We start from the raw sequence: 16,996 nt of genomic DNA, 5'->3' as shown, positions 1-16,996 counted from the left end.
AACATGGATAACAACTGTGCTTTTGATGAATATATGGTTTGGCCACAAAATGAATGGTAGACGAGTTTTGCGTATGGTAGATAATTATTCAGGTCATAATAGAAATATTGAACGACTACAAAATGTTGAATGTTTTCTTACCACCCAATATGACATCCACAATTCAACCTTATGATGTTGGATAATAAGAGCTTTCAAGATGTATTATCGTAACAAATTTTACTGTAAAATGTTAGAAGGCTATGAAATTGGACAAATTGATCCAACAAATATTAATGTTTTGGATGTATCAATTTTGCAGTCCCTACTTGGACAAATTTTTTTTTAGCAAGAGACAATAATAAAAATATTATTTTTGACACTATAAAATTCATTTGGGTGACGCAATATTAGAAAATTTGAATGAACGCACTTGTTAAAACAACACTCATAAACTTGTGGTCATAATTAATGATCTCGGTTACCACAATAAAATGGATATCAATAACCTGTTGGATTATGTGGGTGAAAGTGATACATATTCAAAAATCCAGAGTTTAGAAGAAATTGTGGATACCATCGGAAAAACCAATTTTGAAGATAATAGAATTTTTCACAATTTTATGGTGCATTTCGAAATATAGACATAACTCCTGGATGCATTTAAAAAAGTTAGAGATGAATTCAACTAGATTTATATTTCAAGAAAATAACAAAACACAAGAGAATCATATTTTACTAAATTATTTTAGATATATCTGTCCTTTTAAAGAATATTAATTTATGATATTAATGGAATCATATATTTATACAGGGGTCTTCTGAAAATATATTATCTTATCGAAATTAATGATTTTTTTCATTAGTTCAAGTCGGGACCAGCGAAAAATATTACTTTAAAGAGATAATTAATTTACCTAATATTAATTTATAGAGATTTTACTATATAAAGCATCACAATCTAAAATTAACAATAAAAAAAATTAAATATTTTTTTAGATATTTCTCTATTTAAAATAAAATAAATTAAAGTTTAAACTCGCGATTTGACAATAAACCTATAGCCACAATGACAATTATACCCTTTTTATTTTCTAAAATTAAGTGAACAAATTGAAAACGAAACGACAACAATAAAACGATAAATAGTCTCAATTAAATATATAAAGGTATATCTTAAAGCAATGTTTTTGCTTAATTTTTTAAAAATATTCTCATGCAATTGACGGTGCAATGAGAATTAAAATAATAAAAACTCATCAATTTTAGATAAACAATTCATTACTTATTATTTTTAATTTTATCAATCAATTATTTTGCACGTGAATGATTTGTTCAATCTTGACAAAGTATATAAAAAAATAATTGTTTGATTAAGTAATAATTTGTATTCCAAAACATTGTTTAAGGATTTGTGATGAATCAATATGATTTTTTTCTCTTTAAATCATAAATTTGATTATGTGATAAGTATATATCATTTGTTCTATTTTTCATATATTAAGTTTATCTTGAGAAAAAAAAATTAGCTTTCTATGCTATAATTTCAAGGGAAAAAGGTCTGATATACCCTTCAACTTTGTCACTTGGAGCTGATATACCCTCGTTATGAAAGTGGCTCATATATGCCCTTACCGTTACACAAACGGCTCATATATACCCCTGCCGTTACAAAATGGCTCACATATACCCTTCATTTGATGGAAGTTAAAAAATTTATTTTAAATTTATATTTATTACTTCGAATTTTTTTAAAAAAAATTATTTAGGGGTATATATGATTCTTCTATCAAAGTTCAAAGTATATTTTAATTTTTTTCATACATAAACTATTTTTTGACTTCTTTTATTATAATTATTTGAGTTTCTTATTCTTATTTTATTTTTTTTCTTTCATTCCTTAGTTTAAAGAGAGAAAAAAATTAAACTATTTTTTTTGTGTGTATTGTAATTTATTTCGTATTTGAAGAAAAAATTTGGTCATCTACAATAAGTTTTACAAGAATATTAGTGAAACATAAATAAATTTGATTATCAAAATAATAATTATAAATTAGTCATTGAAACAAAAAAAGGTCAAAAAAAATATGTTTGACGAGGATTAAATTTACTCATATGGGATTATATTTTTTAGAAAAAAATAATAAAAATTTAGATTAAAATTTTTTTTTTCATTTCCGTTAGAGGAAAAGGGTCTATGTGAGCCATTTATTTACAAGTAGGGGTATATATGAGCCACTTTCATAACCAGGGGTATATCAGCTCTAAATGACAAAGTTGAAGGGTATATCAGACCCTTTTCCCTAATTTCAATTCCATATTTTTACTTTATTCGTAATGAGGCTATTATAGAGAAATGACATAGGATTTAGGAGTAAGCATTTAAGACTAAGAATTTGTTTGAATTGATTTTTTGATTTTTAACCTATAAATAACAACTAACAAGTCATAATTTAGAAATTCCAATGCATGGATATTTTAGGGTAAATTCTATATAATGGCAGATTAATAAATTAAATTAAACGTTATAACCACACTTTAATCTAATTTTACCCTGTAGCAAATTGTTTGTGAGTCACCTCTCTCCCTCAAACTCTTGCTCGCCACACTCCAACTCTCGCTCGTACAAAATCCGTTTCTGATTGTATAAAGCGAGAAAAAGTGGTATATATACATATATTTTCGCTCCCCTCTCCCAGATCTCGCTCGCCACTCTCGCCTTTGTCGCTTATACAAATAGAAACGAAATGTATAAATTGTGTTTCTGTTTGTATAAAGTGAGAGAAAATTGTATTTATACACTTACAAATACATATATTTTCGTCCTATACACTTATAATTATATTATACAAGTATTTTCTTTTGTCTTTCTCTCTTCTCGTTTTATACATACACAAATTATACAATTGATTGGTATACAACTGTTTTCTTTTGTATATGTATAGCGAATTATACAATTAGTTTCTTTGTATATGTATAGCGAATTATACATATTTATGTTTGCATGGAGCACAATTATGCAAATTTTGCTATAACATACAAATATAAATTTTCTATTCGCTATATGTGAAAGTGCTAATTTTTTAAAACTTATTTTATCATTTCAGCTTAAAACCAAATAAATATAAACATTTCTTTAAATTTACTCAAACGCTCAAAAAATTATTTTAGCTTAATAACAATAAAAATAAACCAACCCAAACATGATCTAAAAAATTTAACTTTTTTTTACATATAGTATTTTATTTTATTTACTATTTTTTTTATATATATATAAAGGGCAATTTATAGTAATAGTTTTAATATAGGTAATATATAGTAATAATATAAATATAAACATATAATGAAAAATTAATTTTAAAAAGATTTGACCATAATATTATTATAGCCTTATAGGAATGATTTTCATAGAGAGTAATTACAATATGTTAATTTCTAAAAAGGAAAAATAAAATAAAAAGAAAAAAAAGATAAAAAATAAAAGATAGAAAATATATTTAATAGAGTTTAATCCAGATTTTATGCTCTCTCTTTTCCCTCTTCTCAAATTCTACCGGCCGCTGTCTCCGTCGTCCTCCGCCTGCCGGCGGTAAGTTCAGTTGCTACCTGAATTTTGTATTGCTGAGTATTACATCACCGCTGTCAACAGATGGGAAGGCCGCCGAGTAATGGAGGTCCTTCTTTCCGTTTCAACCCTGCAGAGGTTAATACAACTTTTTTTTTCTCTTTCTATGCATGTTTCGTGGTTTTCAATTGGTTAACTATTACTGATTTTATGATTTGTGTTCAGTTTATTTCGTATCGTGATTGTATTTACCCTTACTTTCGTTATGCATTTTGAGCTAGAATTTTCGCTAAGGAGTTCATAAATGTGAAGAAATAGACACACTAATAAATTGAAAAAGGTTGAAGCATAGTAATTTTAAACATGTATAAACAATATAATTCTTTGCCGAAGGGATTGCGATGAAGTATGAACCCCTGGTCCATACCTGGCTCCCCCCCTGGTTGACATTTGGGGATTCTCACATTTATTGTTTGACTCACTAGTGGCGGAGTCTGGAATTTCATTAAGGGGTTCAAAATCTAAAATCTGAAGAAGTGGACATACGAACTAGCCGAAGGGGGTTCGACATCTACTATCTATACATAGATAACGTTAACTATATATAATTAGTATTATTTTTCAGTGGAGTCCTGACACAAGCTGAATCTGCCCGTGATTGTTCTGCTTTTGTATTTTATATGCAGTTTAATTATATAGTCTTGCTAGTGATTGTTCTTTTGCTTGTTCAGTATTTACCTTTTACTGTCTTTCATTATGCATTTTGTAGTTGCTGAGACTTGAGATTCTCGCACTAATTATCATTGATGTTGTATTTTATATGCATTTCTTTTATATATTCTTGTTCTTGATTGTTCTTTTGCCCGATTGGTGTTTACCTTTATTGTCTTTATCATGCATTTTGTAGTTGCTGAGACTTGGGATTCCCACATTAATTGTACTGCTTTTGTGTTTTATATGCAATTCAGTTATATATTCTTGCTCGTGATTGTTCTTTCTGACCGTTTGGTGTTTACCTTTACTGTCTTTCATTATGCAATTTGTGCTTGCAGAGAGTTGGGATTCTGACATTAAGATTTTTCTTATCCCTTGTGCAGTACAATTAGAAAATACATTTTTTTAAACTAGTAACATGCAGTACAATTAAGAAAATACATGCTTTTGTTGGAGTTATTTTTCATTTTCTTTTCCCTAAAGTAGTCGTTTTAAATGAAGTATTAGTCCTGGGGGGGAGGGGGGGTTAAAAAGTCTTCCAACTAGAGGTAGTTTTATAGCCCGATGTGAGAATCATAGAGATGAGCAATTGACCACTAGCACACTATGATCTTTCTGGTTAGAAGAATATAAAATTTATCTTTGTGGAAAAGGATAAGGAGTACTTTAATGAGGACAAGATATCTCTTCATTAGAAAACTAGGAAACATAAGTTAACCCAGTAAATAAATAATCAGTATGAAGTATTACTCTAACGATGTCTCTATATGTTGCAAGTCTGGTAGTGCCACCTGCATATGCCACTGCCATTGTCCTTCCTACCTTTCCCTAGGTCAGTGTATGTGAGACATCCTTGAAAAGAGGGCTAGGAAGTTGATAGTGGTGCTTGTCTAGTGGCTCCGCTCTTGTTCCTTATTCTGTTTTGCTTTCTTTTTCTCCAATTTCCATCATTTGTAATTTTAGTCTTTGAAGAACCAGAAAATTGAAAGGAATTTGGAATGCAAATTATTTTAGTAATGGAGTATAAGGATAGGGGTTCATCTGAGTGTAGTCATTCGGTGCTCCTTTAAGGCTTTGAAGGGAGTCACGTGAAAAAGAGGGCCATCTCCGACATAGATCTGTTGAAGTGTGTGACCATCACATCTAAAAGCTAAAGCTATTAGAGAGAGCACACTTTTATTAGTTGATTATATTCTCAACAGTCAACACGCTCCTCACGTGCGGGTCTAATTCTTTTTCATGGATCAAGCATGGGAAAATTCTTTTTGATATGGGGGGCGGTGATATTCGATTCCAAGACCTCTGTCTGCTCTAATACCATGTTAATTAGGTCTAGGTCTAACTTACACCCAAAAAGTTAGCTCAAAGGGAGGAGGATTTCTCAAGCCTCGTAAGGAGTCCACCCATCTCATTAACTACCAATGTTGGACTTTTGTCATTCTTTAAAACCCCTTAATATTACTGAAGAGGGGAAAAATTAAGCTGTTAACTTAAATTCTAGTACGCGTATCTTTCAATCTAAGGATCTAGGGTTTCCTTTTGAAATTTTTGCAGTCAAATCATGAAAACATGTAGAGAATGTGGAGGAAGATAGGGGTGCACTAGGAAGGGAGTTTAGTTGGAGTGTGACAATTCATGTTGATTAGGTGTTAGGGAAGGTGTTTCCCTCACCCTTGGATTTTGATGTTCTCTCTTGTTTCTCAACTAAAGCAAAGATACTAAGGTGCTGCAGAGGGATCAAATTAAACTAAGCTCCATTATTACTAGCAGTTATGAGTATGTTTTGTTCATTTCAGCTCTGATAAGTGATAACTATATAAATGAACATATAAATGCCAATGCATATATAGTTTATAATAGCTCCATTATTACTAGCAAGTGTGAGTAGGTTTTCATCAAATTCCAAAGTATCTTCTCATAAACAAAAGATAACAGCTGGAGGGAGCAACCAATTTTTTTTTAAAAAGCCAACCTACCTAATTCTACTGCAGAATGTCTAGTTCTCCAAATTACAGTACAGCTTTCTTCTTGCTTGAAGCTTGACTTGACCTGTACTTCATCTTATCTTCCTTTTCAGTGAGAACTATCTCTGAAATAAATTTTGACAATATTAATTCCTACACTTCTTTGGTGTTTCCAAACGTTTTCATGATTTAGTATCACATCTTCCCTACAACAGAAGCACTAGATTTAGATATGAAATAACATTATGACTATGATAGACAACATTGTACTTATGAAAGAAGTCTTAGACGTCAGATGTTTTCTAATCAAATCTTTATACGGTAGAAATGGAGGTAATCTTCCAATAAGTAGATGGAATATGGAGTTGTCTAGAAATAAAATAGCGGGTCCCTAGTTGCTATACCTATCTTTTTTACACTAGTTATTGTTATCCTTTCATATAATGCTTATTCCTTTTGCTATTTCAGTTGCCTTCCATGATAGGCCTTTGATGTCACTTGTCAACATGAAATGTTTTCTGTCAATTCATGAGTTTGATTGTTTTAAAGCAACCCTTGGAGAAAAATCTATGCCATAGAAGCTTTCCCTACTTGTCATACATCCTTCCCTTTTTCAATGATGGTATTCAAACGTTTCAAACATGTGAACCTTACAGCTCAATTGTACTGTCCACAGTGGTTGTATCTGATAACTTCCGCAGCAAGATATCAGATCTGGTTGAAAACCTTGGTAAATTTGTCAAATGTTGCAGGTAGCTGAGATGGAAGCTATATTGCAAGCTCATAATATCACAATGCCGGCCCGTGAAGTTCTTGTAGATCTTGCTGAGAAGTTTAGGTAGGCTGTTAATGTGCCAAATATTTAGAGTTACTCTTTTGATTTATATACTCGTGAAGTTTGGATGGTAATGTGCCTACTTCAATGTAGTTCTTCATCGGAGAGATCTGGAAAATTTGTGGTTCAAATGAAACAAGTAAGAGGCTTTTCACTTTATGCACCGTAATTTCTGATGATCAAATGAGAATGCTTTCGTAACTATGGCTATTTATCTTGTACCTAATATTATGGAAGTATCGTCATAGGTTTGGAACTGGTTCCAGAATAGACGATATGCTATTAGAGCAAAAACAGCTAAGAGTCCTGGTAGATATATTGCCCATCCAGTGCCTCCAAGTGATCCAGCTGCAGTAAAGGCTCCTGCCAAATTGAGTGCCTCACCTATGCCTCACAGTGATCCAGCTGCAGGAAGGATTATGCCCCAAGCCCCTCAACCCATACCCACTCCTCAAGGTAGAATTTGTAATTTCCTACCATGTCTCAAAACAGTCACAGATTCTCTTGTGCATCATTTATGATTAGCAAGTGTCTTAGATATTCGGTTTTCACTATTCTTCCTAACTTGAACTACCTCTGTTAGTTACAGTGAGAACAATGCCCCAGGTACCTCAACCTCTGCCTGCTCCATCAGGTACAATCCTTAATCAATATTCTTATGGTTTCTTGTTTTTGCAAAGAGTCTCTTGGCGATCCTTTCTGATGGATTCCAACTTCCAACTTATGTCTTTCTATCACGATTTATCATTTATTGTAGCTGCATATTACCTCATTCTGCCGTTATGTAGGTTCTCTACTTTTTGTTATACTTTTTGATGAAGTGGTTTATTATTCACAAAATCATCAAGAAGATGCATAGTTGCAAAAGTCAAGGAAATATCAGCTCATACAAAGATACAAAAAACCTATAATAAGACTATACAGCTGACAAGATCCAATAACCTATCATAAAACTAAAGAGCTGACAAAATCCAGAAAAGATTCTGGGTTATATACAGGGTTAAGATTAATCCAACTAACGAGAGTAATCAGGCATTTGGCCTTGATATTGGAACTGGCAGTTGAAATACTATTAAAACAATTTTGGTTCCTCTCAACCATAAACACTACAAAATACAAGCAGGGACCACAGACCAGGTTCTTCTGATGACCGTCCCAACTTTCCAAGAGCTCCAAGCACAGAAAGACTTCCCAACAGTGTGAGGCATAGGCCATTACAAACTAAAAAAATTACCTTTTTGGTAATACTACTTGCATAACCCCCAAAATACTAATGAAATATTACCTTATCACAAAAAAAGGAAGATGACATCGTTCCACTAATCTATACTTTGTCATGTGATAAATATCTGAACTTTTTGAGCTATGTGTCCTTGTGTCTGATTATCCTGTTCTGTGGCCTTCTCATATGTGGAAGTGTGCTCATTTCATCAGTCTTAACTAGAGCTGGAAGGAGTAGAAGTATTCAATACTAGTAATATCTTTTCTGATACGTTTGATAGTGTAATGTGCTCAAAGAATGGTGTAGGCATTCCAATGCATAAGCTACTTCCTGAGCTTCGTGGTATCCACCTTATCTTGAATTGATTTCCGCTATCTGAGAAAATGGTGCTTTCAGATTTGGAGTTCCGTACACATGCAGAATCATTGTAACTGTTGAAAACGATGACGTGACGGTGATCCTGAGTTGGGTCTTATTACAGTAAATTCATGTCAACTTACAATAATTTATTGGAGGATACCTGTGAGCCGCCGTAATACTGTTAGCTAGCTGAGTTTTGTCTCTGTAATTAGTGACAGATTTTTAAAAATGGTGATAATAAATTAGAATAAATAGCTAGATCTGCCAAATGTGAGGTTCCCCTGTCGTTTGGAAGAGCAGATTGGTGCTTGGAAACATAGAGCTCACTGGTTTTGATCTTCAGAAGATGGATGATTAGATTTGGCTGTTCCAGGACGAGTAAGGAATGGTTTTATGGAAAGTAGTGGCTGAATCACTACCCTTGTTGATTAAATGATGAACAAGAAATATGGCTAAATTTCAAGTACTGTAATCAGTTATATACTGCAAAATTTGTAGGTTCCTTTTGCTCATTTTGTGTTTCTCTCATAAAAAGAACTTGTCCTTTTAAATATATATATTTGTTTCAAGTATTCTATTTTTTTTAGTGGCAGTGCAAAGTGTGGGCAGGAGTGCTTCAGATAACACTCAAATGGAGTTCGAAGCTAAATCTGCAAGAGATGGTGCATGGTTCGTCTTTTAAGTCGTTCAATCCATTTATGCCTGGCTTTATCATTTGCTTAATCTCCAGCTTCTTTGTATTTCGATAGCTAGTAATTATAAATTTATGATATTATCCTTTCGTAGGTATGACGTAGCAAGCTTCCTGTCACATAGATCTGTGGAGAATGGTGATCCGGTAATTCTCAGAGTTACATATCTATGGTTTCATGAAAGAAATTATTCGTTAGCCTGCTCAGTAGTTAAATTTCTATCGATGTGTAGAATCATCTCCTTGCTCTCTCTTTTTACCAGTGGAGTTTGCCATTGATTGTTAAGGCAAGATTAGGCTATTATTTTTTCAGAAATCAGGAAGCACATAATTGGCTCTTTTCTACTTCATTTATTGTTAAGGCGATGTTAGCCCTTTAAGGCAATATTAGCCCTCTAATTTTTTCTCTTTCTTAATGGTGATAAACTTCTGTTTTCAGGAAGTCTTGGTTCGGTTTGCGGGCTTTGGAGCAGAGGAGGATGAATGGGTAAATGTACGTATGCATGTAAGACAGCGATCTCTGCCTTGTGAATCATCGGAATGTGTTGCAGTTCTCCCTGGCGATCTGATTCTTTGCTTCCAGGTGCATTTTATTTATGGATAATGTTAAAGCTAAACATACCAAATTGTCATCATTGCTAAGGCTCTAACAATTTTCAGGAAGGGAAAGAGCAGGCCCTGTACTATGATGCACATGTCTTAGATGCTCAAAGACGCAGACATGATGTGAGAGGTTGCCGTTGTCGGTTTCTGGTTCGTTACGACCATGATCAGTCTGAGGTATTCATTATATCCTTTTTCCTTCTAATTTTCTGCTTTTATCTTAATATTCAGGCCTCAATTATCATGAGTGTATTTCAAATTTCCGACTTCCGTGTTTCCCCAGACCCCACTTGTGTGGGGTTACACTGGGTTTGTTGTTGTTTACATGAAATTGTTCTCATCTTATGACAAGCAAAGAAACAATTGTTTACAAGGAACAAACAATTTTAGCTGTGAATAAGCACAAATAGTCAGATTACTCGTTAAAAAATGGCTGTTCCTTGTAGATTTGGTAACTGCTGTTTACTGACTGGTTATTATCTTTTTGTGTTGTGAAAATGCTTAAAGTTTTTACGAAAATTTAGCATTTCTCCTGCCTTTAGCCTAATAATTCTGGAGGCGAACTATATTCTACTGCAGCCATGTGCTTCAGGTAGCATTTTCGAACTTAATGGTACCAATAGCTTGCTGAAATTATTTCATTGTTATCCATTCCTGGTTATTTTAGAATATATCTGAGCCTTCTAAGAGGTAGCAATATTCGGATCCTCCTCTTCTACCTAGAGGACCCCATTAGTTACTTTTAGGTTGACAATCTTGATGCTTGCTCACATGTAAGTTTGTTTTTTCGCCAACTTGTACTGCTTAGTGGGTACACCATCTCTACTTTCGATGTTGGTCATTTATGTTTGAAACATCTGGTTGTCATACATGGTGTTTCTTAGAACACTGAACATTTTTATTGTCAAGGATACACATCACATCAGTCTTCAGTTAGTTTAATTTACTTGTCTTTTCCTATCTAGGAAATTGTTCCTCTGCGGAAGGTTTGTCGTCGGCCTGAAACTGATTATAGGTTGCAGCAACTAAATGCTGAATCTGTGAAGCAGCAGAAAATAGGTAATGACCCTACAACAGGCAATACTATGAAGGTTTACCCCCCAGCTGATACACCACAGAAAGCCCAAACCGAATCAAAGATGAAACTAGCTGAACCAACACAAAAGCAGCCTGCACCGGAGTACACCATCAAGCCAGAACCCAATGTGTTTCCTATGCCGCAAAAGCCTAGTACTGATTCTCTAACAGGAAATACTTTGGCGGAAACAACACCCAAGCTTATGGAAGAAATGGCGGAGAAGCCGGTAGCTGAAACAGCTGAGGCGCCTCAGGAAGAAAAAATAGAGACGCCTCTGGCAGAAATAACAAACAAAGCACCAGCAGAAGCACCAGAACAGCCTCCTGCCGAAACAACTCCTAAGCCTCTGGCCTATTCTACATCGAAGCCAGCTGAAGCAACAGAGGAGCTACCTGCTGAAACAACTCCTAATCCTCTGTCTGCTTCTACATCGAAGCCAGCTGAACCAACAGAGGAGACACCTGCTGAAACAACTCTTAAACCTCCAGCTGCATCAACATTGAAGCCAGATGAAGCACCAGAGCAGCCTCCCGCTGAAACAACACCTGAACCTCCAGCTTCTTCAACGTCAAACTCAGTTGAAGCACCAAAGGATCCTCCTGCTGAAACTACTTCCATAGAGGAAACAACTCTTGAGCCTCCTGCTGAAACAACTCCTGAACCTCCGGCTGATACAACATCAAAGCCAGTCGAACAATCAGAGGAGCCTCCTACTGAAGCAACTCTTGAGCCTCCAGCTGATTCAACATCAACTCCAGTCGAAGAAGCATCAGAGGAGCAGCCCAAGGCCGAGGAGCATGTTGATGCTGGACCCCCCGCAGCATCCACTGATCAGGACAATGCACATGTATAAGCAAACCCTTATCGCCAAAAGTTATAAACATTACAAATGTAGTCAATGTTACCAAGTTAGGATTCCTAAGGAAAGAGAAGCCCAGGGTTGGAGAAGCCAGGTAGAAACTTATTTTCGCGCACCCCTATTTCCCTTGTGCTGTGAAAAGCACAAGGGACTTTACTAGTGGCTCCGACAGATCGATCAGTCATAGTCTTGTAGGATATTTAGATCTTGACCTTCAACTTAATACTCTCATTCTTATCTGTCTCTCCATCAGATGTTTTTTTAATCGTACAACATGAATTTTACTTGTGTCGATGCTACAGCTGCAGTTTTTATTTTATATATCAATGGAGGAGATTGATTGGGGGGTTCCGTATATAATTTAGACAAATACTGAGAATTGAGAGTAGAGAGGTAAGAGTGGTGGGGCTGGGGAAGATGATGTCTTTTGGAAGGGGCAAGGAGAACACAACTAATGCCGAGTGTTACTTGTGAAACTTGTTTTCCCTATTTCCGTTAGGTAAATTATTCTCTTCATTTCTAAGGATCATGTCTTTCTAAAAAAAAAACATGTTCTCCAAAATTTTAACCAATCGAACATGAGAAATCAAAAAACATTTTCTGTCACACACTACTTAAATGTTAAAAGATGCATTAAGCAAGTACAAATAATAGAATATAAACCTAGTTAATCAAATGGATGGTAAGAGAATTTCATGCTAGAATGAATCTATAAAGTTCAAATTCTAAATCTGACTGTGTCGGAAGACCATGGTCGTTGATTGTGAAAACTTCAGTAAAGAAATTTGAATAGATGGGAACAATCAAAAAGTTGTTCAGAGGTGAAAACTTTCATTGCTTAACAAAAGAAAACTTCACAAGCATTGCAACTAATAGAATGTACAAATGCACAACAAACAAGATCATTATGATCTTTCACTCTCTACTCTTCAATATCTCTATTATGTTGGAATCAACAAAATTTCAAGTGGCTCATACAACTTCTGTTTGGTGTTTTATACGTGCCACTGTAACTTAATGAACTAGTTGAGGAATATCTGTACTGGTTCAATCATCTCGACTTCACTGAAAAGAGGAACGTCATCACTTGTTGCGTTACATTTCACTATCAAAAGATTGAACATATGGTCTTCGAGCCTTAACCAATTTAACACCTCTGAGTTTGCACTGCTGGCCTTGATGTAGTCTGATCCGAACTGCCTCGTGCACCTACAGGAATCTAGCACATAAACTGGCTAGTATCTGCTATAATCGCTATCTTGCTGCAAAAAGGAATTTTGTCCATCAGAACTGACATATTTGTCTTATAATAACTGTGTTCTTGATAGTAAATCAAGAACTTTCGACAGTAAAATTGCATATAATGCAACTAATTATGCCGTTCCAAGGAAAAAACATGTCTATATTCATACAGACCCCTGCCCGCTAAGGCTGTTGTTTCCGTGGTGGCTGTATGTTTAAACCTTATGCGCCTAAAGGGTCCATTGATGTTCCAGAATATGGCACTACGCCGAGGGGCAATGTCTGCGTTGACTCTACCCTCCCAGACCCCACTTGTGGATAAGTGCTGATAGTTTTCTTTTTGGTCGACCATGCAGCACTTGCAAGGAGCTTCAGAACTTATTAATTGCTAACAAAAGGCAGCCCAGTGCACTAAGCCCCCGCTATGCAAAGGGTCCCTGGAAGGGCTGGATCACAAGGGTCTATTGAACGCAGCCTCACCCTGCATTTCTACATGAGACTGTTTCCACAGGTCATACCCATGAACTCCTGGTCACATGACAACAACATTACCAGTTCCGCCAAGGCTCCCCTTCAACCTATTAATTTCTACCATTTCAAAAAGGCCAATTTGGCTCTTGGGTGGCAATTTTTCATGATTAATTCTGCAGCGGAAGGATAATAGTCTACAAATTGCAAAAAAATAACGGAATGATAGTGTGTTAAACCTGGAGTTCATTTCTAGTCACATTCTTTCACTATTTTGTATCCTCGGAAGTTTTATTGCCATCGTCTTTGTTCCCTTCAGCGCTATCTACAGGACGTACTGGTGTTGAATCCTTTGAACTCAACTGTGCTTCACCTTTATTGTTAGTTTCTCCCATGATAGAGTTCAAGGCAAGCTGACCAGAATAAAGGAACAAACCGATAGAGTTGATGCCAAAGACAAACGTCGCGAGGTAACATATTCCATTTATTATAGTTCTGCAAAAATTTTGTACATAAGAAGGTTTTATAATCTTTCAACAGTAAAGCAACGCATTAGCGTAAAGGGAAGCTATTAAAAAACTACCTAATCGTTATTGTTATCTGGCGAACCTGTTGCAAACACAAAGAAAGAATGATTATCAAATGGTAACCAATAGAAGTATGAAACTGAAGGATCCAATCCTCTTCATTAACATCAACCAAACAATTGACACCGAAAAGTGAACATTGGCAAGATTCTTTCACTAGAGGTTCTGTTCACAGTCGCAAAATCTACTCTGCCAAAGGTAAGCAACTGAGTGTATGCTATATTCTAGTTACCATCAATTCTCGACTAAAGCATAGTAAAGATCATTCCTTCTCACCCCGTTTTCCCATTCTGAATAAGTTGTCTGAATGTTTACCCTACTTGTTATGCATTATACAGATCACAGTGCAGAAAATGAAACAGCAAATGTAAAGGCAAATGAGATGCAAACCGAGAAACTATCTGAAAGTGCTTGGCGGTTCAGAGAAGCTTCGATGGTAGTGGTGAACTTGTAAAGGAGAAGTGCAATAACACCAGCTGTTAAACCTCCCAAGAGTGCCTGAGCAGGTGAAGGTGGAGTCTTGGCATCGATTGGCGTTGGCGTAATAGCTTTCAAACTCTCCACTGCCTCCTCCTTCAACGTTTTCTTCGCCCCCGTTGACCTAAGTTTCTAACACCAGCAAAAAGAAATCCCACATTATTATCACAAAATAAACATGTATGTTCCTTAATTACCTTAAGTCTATGTTGTTCGGACTCTCCAAAAATATCATGTCAAGTACATATGCATTTCTAATCAACTGAACAAGAATTGCACAGCTAAGAAGTGATACGCTTTTACTCATACTTCCATCACCATATTCAATGACATTAAAGCTGAATAGTGAAAAAACATGACGATGAGAGCATGTACAACCAATTTCATTGCCCAATAACCTTCTTCCGCTCCTTAAGCGGAGGATCTATCGAAAACAACCTCTCGTACACTCTACCCTCCCTCGACCCCACTTTGTGCGATTATATTAGGTATATTATAACTATCTGAGAATTCAAATCATCTTTTGTTTTCTTAAACGGGATTTTGTGATAATTTCATGCAAACTACAAATAGAGGCGGAGACATGATTTCAACTCAACGGATTGTCGATTTCAACCTGACAAATTTAAATGCTAATAATATGTTCTAAATTTACTATGTCTACACATTCAATAAATATCATAACACATATACATTGTTTGAGCAAAAGCTATTGCCGAGCCCACATGTAGGCTTCTACCTCCGAATTTGACTGCAAAACACATAAATATACTAATTTTATATGACACACTTTTCTTTTCCGTTTCGTTCCAAAAAATTAAAAAACTGAACTTTTCTATAACTTAAAATAATTGCATGTTTTACATTCTTTCAACTTCGTATCCAATCAAATATCGTAACATAAATTAAAATTAAAATTGAGGGAGTATTTCAAAATGGATTCAAATTTTAAAGCTGAGTTCGATTTACTAAGCTTCCGCTGTGGTCTATTTTACGTAATCTTACCTGCATTTTTATAAGAGGTTGTTTTTACTGCTCGAAATCATATTAGCAAAATTCACACTATATAGAGTAAAAAGACGAGAGCTTTTACCAGTTCTTTGGCTCGTTTAGCGCGGCGGCGGAGGGAGCGGAAGAGGAAAACCGATATAGCTCCGGTGAGGAGAAGACTGGTGGCGGTTTGAAGCGGCGAAGGGTCATCAGAAGTAGCAAAAACATCCGTTATTGAAGATGGGAGCTCAATGGGTCCTTCCTCCGGTGGCGCGTTGGTTGTTTCATCGCTGGAAACAACCGTTTCATCTGGGGTTTCAGCTAGGAACGACGACGGCGCGTGTGATTTAGTGACTGATACAGAACGGCGCGTGGAGTAGGATTTGTGAAGGAAATTGTGAAATGGAGTGAGAGAAGTAATGGGGTTGGGAGGAAAAGTGAGAGGGAAGAAGTAACTGGATGAGAGGAAGGATTTGGTTTGCAGCATTTTTGAGTTTCTTGGGAAGTTTATGTTAATGGTGATGAAGAAGATAAAGAGTTATGCTCTTCAACACACACAAAAAAAATTTAAAAAAAATCTTAGGATATTTTTTTTTGGACAAAATTGAATGAAAACCTTGATTTTGGGTAGAAGTAAAAAAGAATCATAAATATTAAAAACATATTTAAATTATTTATTTTTTAATTTTTATATATTAAACTATTACGAGTACTTATTAATTTGAGAAACTTATCTCTCTTTTATTACACTCTCATCATGATGCATATAGTATACTAAAAAGGGAAAATATGGATTAAAAAAAAAGGATTCGGCCATATTCCGACATAAAGATAGCTTTTGAATTATTTCAAAATTATGTGTTTAATTGAATGTTTTTCGAACTATTAGTGGCTTGAGTTCTCACGAAATTTTTGAGGTAAGTAGGAAACCCAATATAAGGGTCTGACTGGTTCAAAGAGATGAATTTGTGAACGGACAAAATTGAATTCGTCAATTTCATTTGCCTCGAATTTCTTTCATCGATCCTAGGTTCTGACATCCAATTTTGACTCTCCATAATATGGATATATCAATCATCAATCTTTTTTAAATTCAAACGATTTAAAATAAGTATTTTCAAGTAATTTTGTCATTTTAATACTTTTTTAAAATAATATGTATGTTTTGTATAATTACGTATATAATTAATATATTTTATGAATATTCGAAAATCATTTCAAAAGATTCTATTTTGAATTAAATATTTTTTTAATTTAGTTTAGTTTAAATTGCGGTTATATTTTTTGAGTCATTAAGTTAATTATTTTATTTCGTTAAGATTAGCAAGCTTGTTAATTAACTAATATTAATTCATCTTATTT

At 34.8% G+C, this 16,996-nt stretch overlaps 2 protein-coding genes across 6 annotated transcripts; one reads left to right on the top strand and one right to left on the bottom strand.

Moving 5' to 3' along the window:
- The first annotated feature begins 3,487 nt into the window (after window positions 1-3,487).
- On the top strand, window positions 3,488-12,193 carry LOC107002713 (protein SAWADEE HOMEODOMAIN HOMOLOG 2). Of its 5 annotated transcripts, none has more exons than XM_015200861.2 (10): window positions 3,488-3,682; window positions 6,975-7,060; window positions 7,151-7,196; window positions 7,306-7,513; window positions 7,647-7,691; window positions 9,233-9,308; window positions 9,426-9,477; window positions 9,770-9,913; window positions 9,991-10,110; window positions 10,899-12,193. In XM_015200861.2, exons 1-10 carry the CDS (start codon window positions 3,629-3,631, stop codon window positions 11,862-11,864), a joined length of 1,797 nt encoding a protein of 598 aa, XP_015056347.1. In that variant the 5' UTR covers window positions 3,488-3,628; the 3' UTR covers window positions 11,865-12,193. The 5 variants fall into 5 exon arrangements, with proteins under 5 accessions (XP_015056347.1, XP_015056345.1, XP_015056346.1 ...); XM_015200859.2 differs by having other exon boundaries at window positions 9,227-9,308; XM_015200860.2 differs by having other exon boundaries at window positions 7,641-7,691.
- Window positions 12,194-12,666: 473 nt separating this feature from the next.
- On the bottom strand, window positions 12,667-16,214 carry LOC107002632. The gene is made up of 5 exons (XM_015200721.2): window positions 15,738-16,214; window positions 14,558-14,776; window positions 14,164-14,189; window positions 13,820-14,075; window positions 12,667-13,132 (listed from the first exon to the last, which is right to left on the bottom strand). The coding sequence occupies exons 1-4, from the start codon at window positions 16,119-16,121 to the stop codon at window positions 13,850-13,852; spliced, it is 855 nt and encodes a 284-aa protein (XP_015056207.1). The 5' UTR covers window positions 16,122-16,214; the 3' UTR covers window positions 12,667-13,132; window positions 13,820-13,849.
- Window positions 16,215-16,996: the final 782 nt, after the last annotated feature.

This window comes from Solanum pennellii, chromosome 10, assembly GCF_001406875.1.
Source record: "Solanum pennellii chromosome 10, SPENNV200".
NCBI classification, from domain to species: domain Eukaryota; kingdom Viridiplantae; phylum Streptophyta; class Magnoliopsida; order Solanales; family Solanaceae; genus Solanum; species Solanum pennellii.
This window is presented reverse-complemented; position numbering and strand designations above follow the sequence as displayed.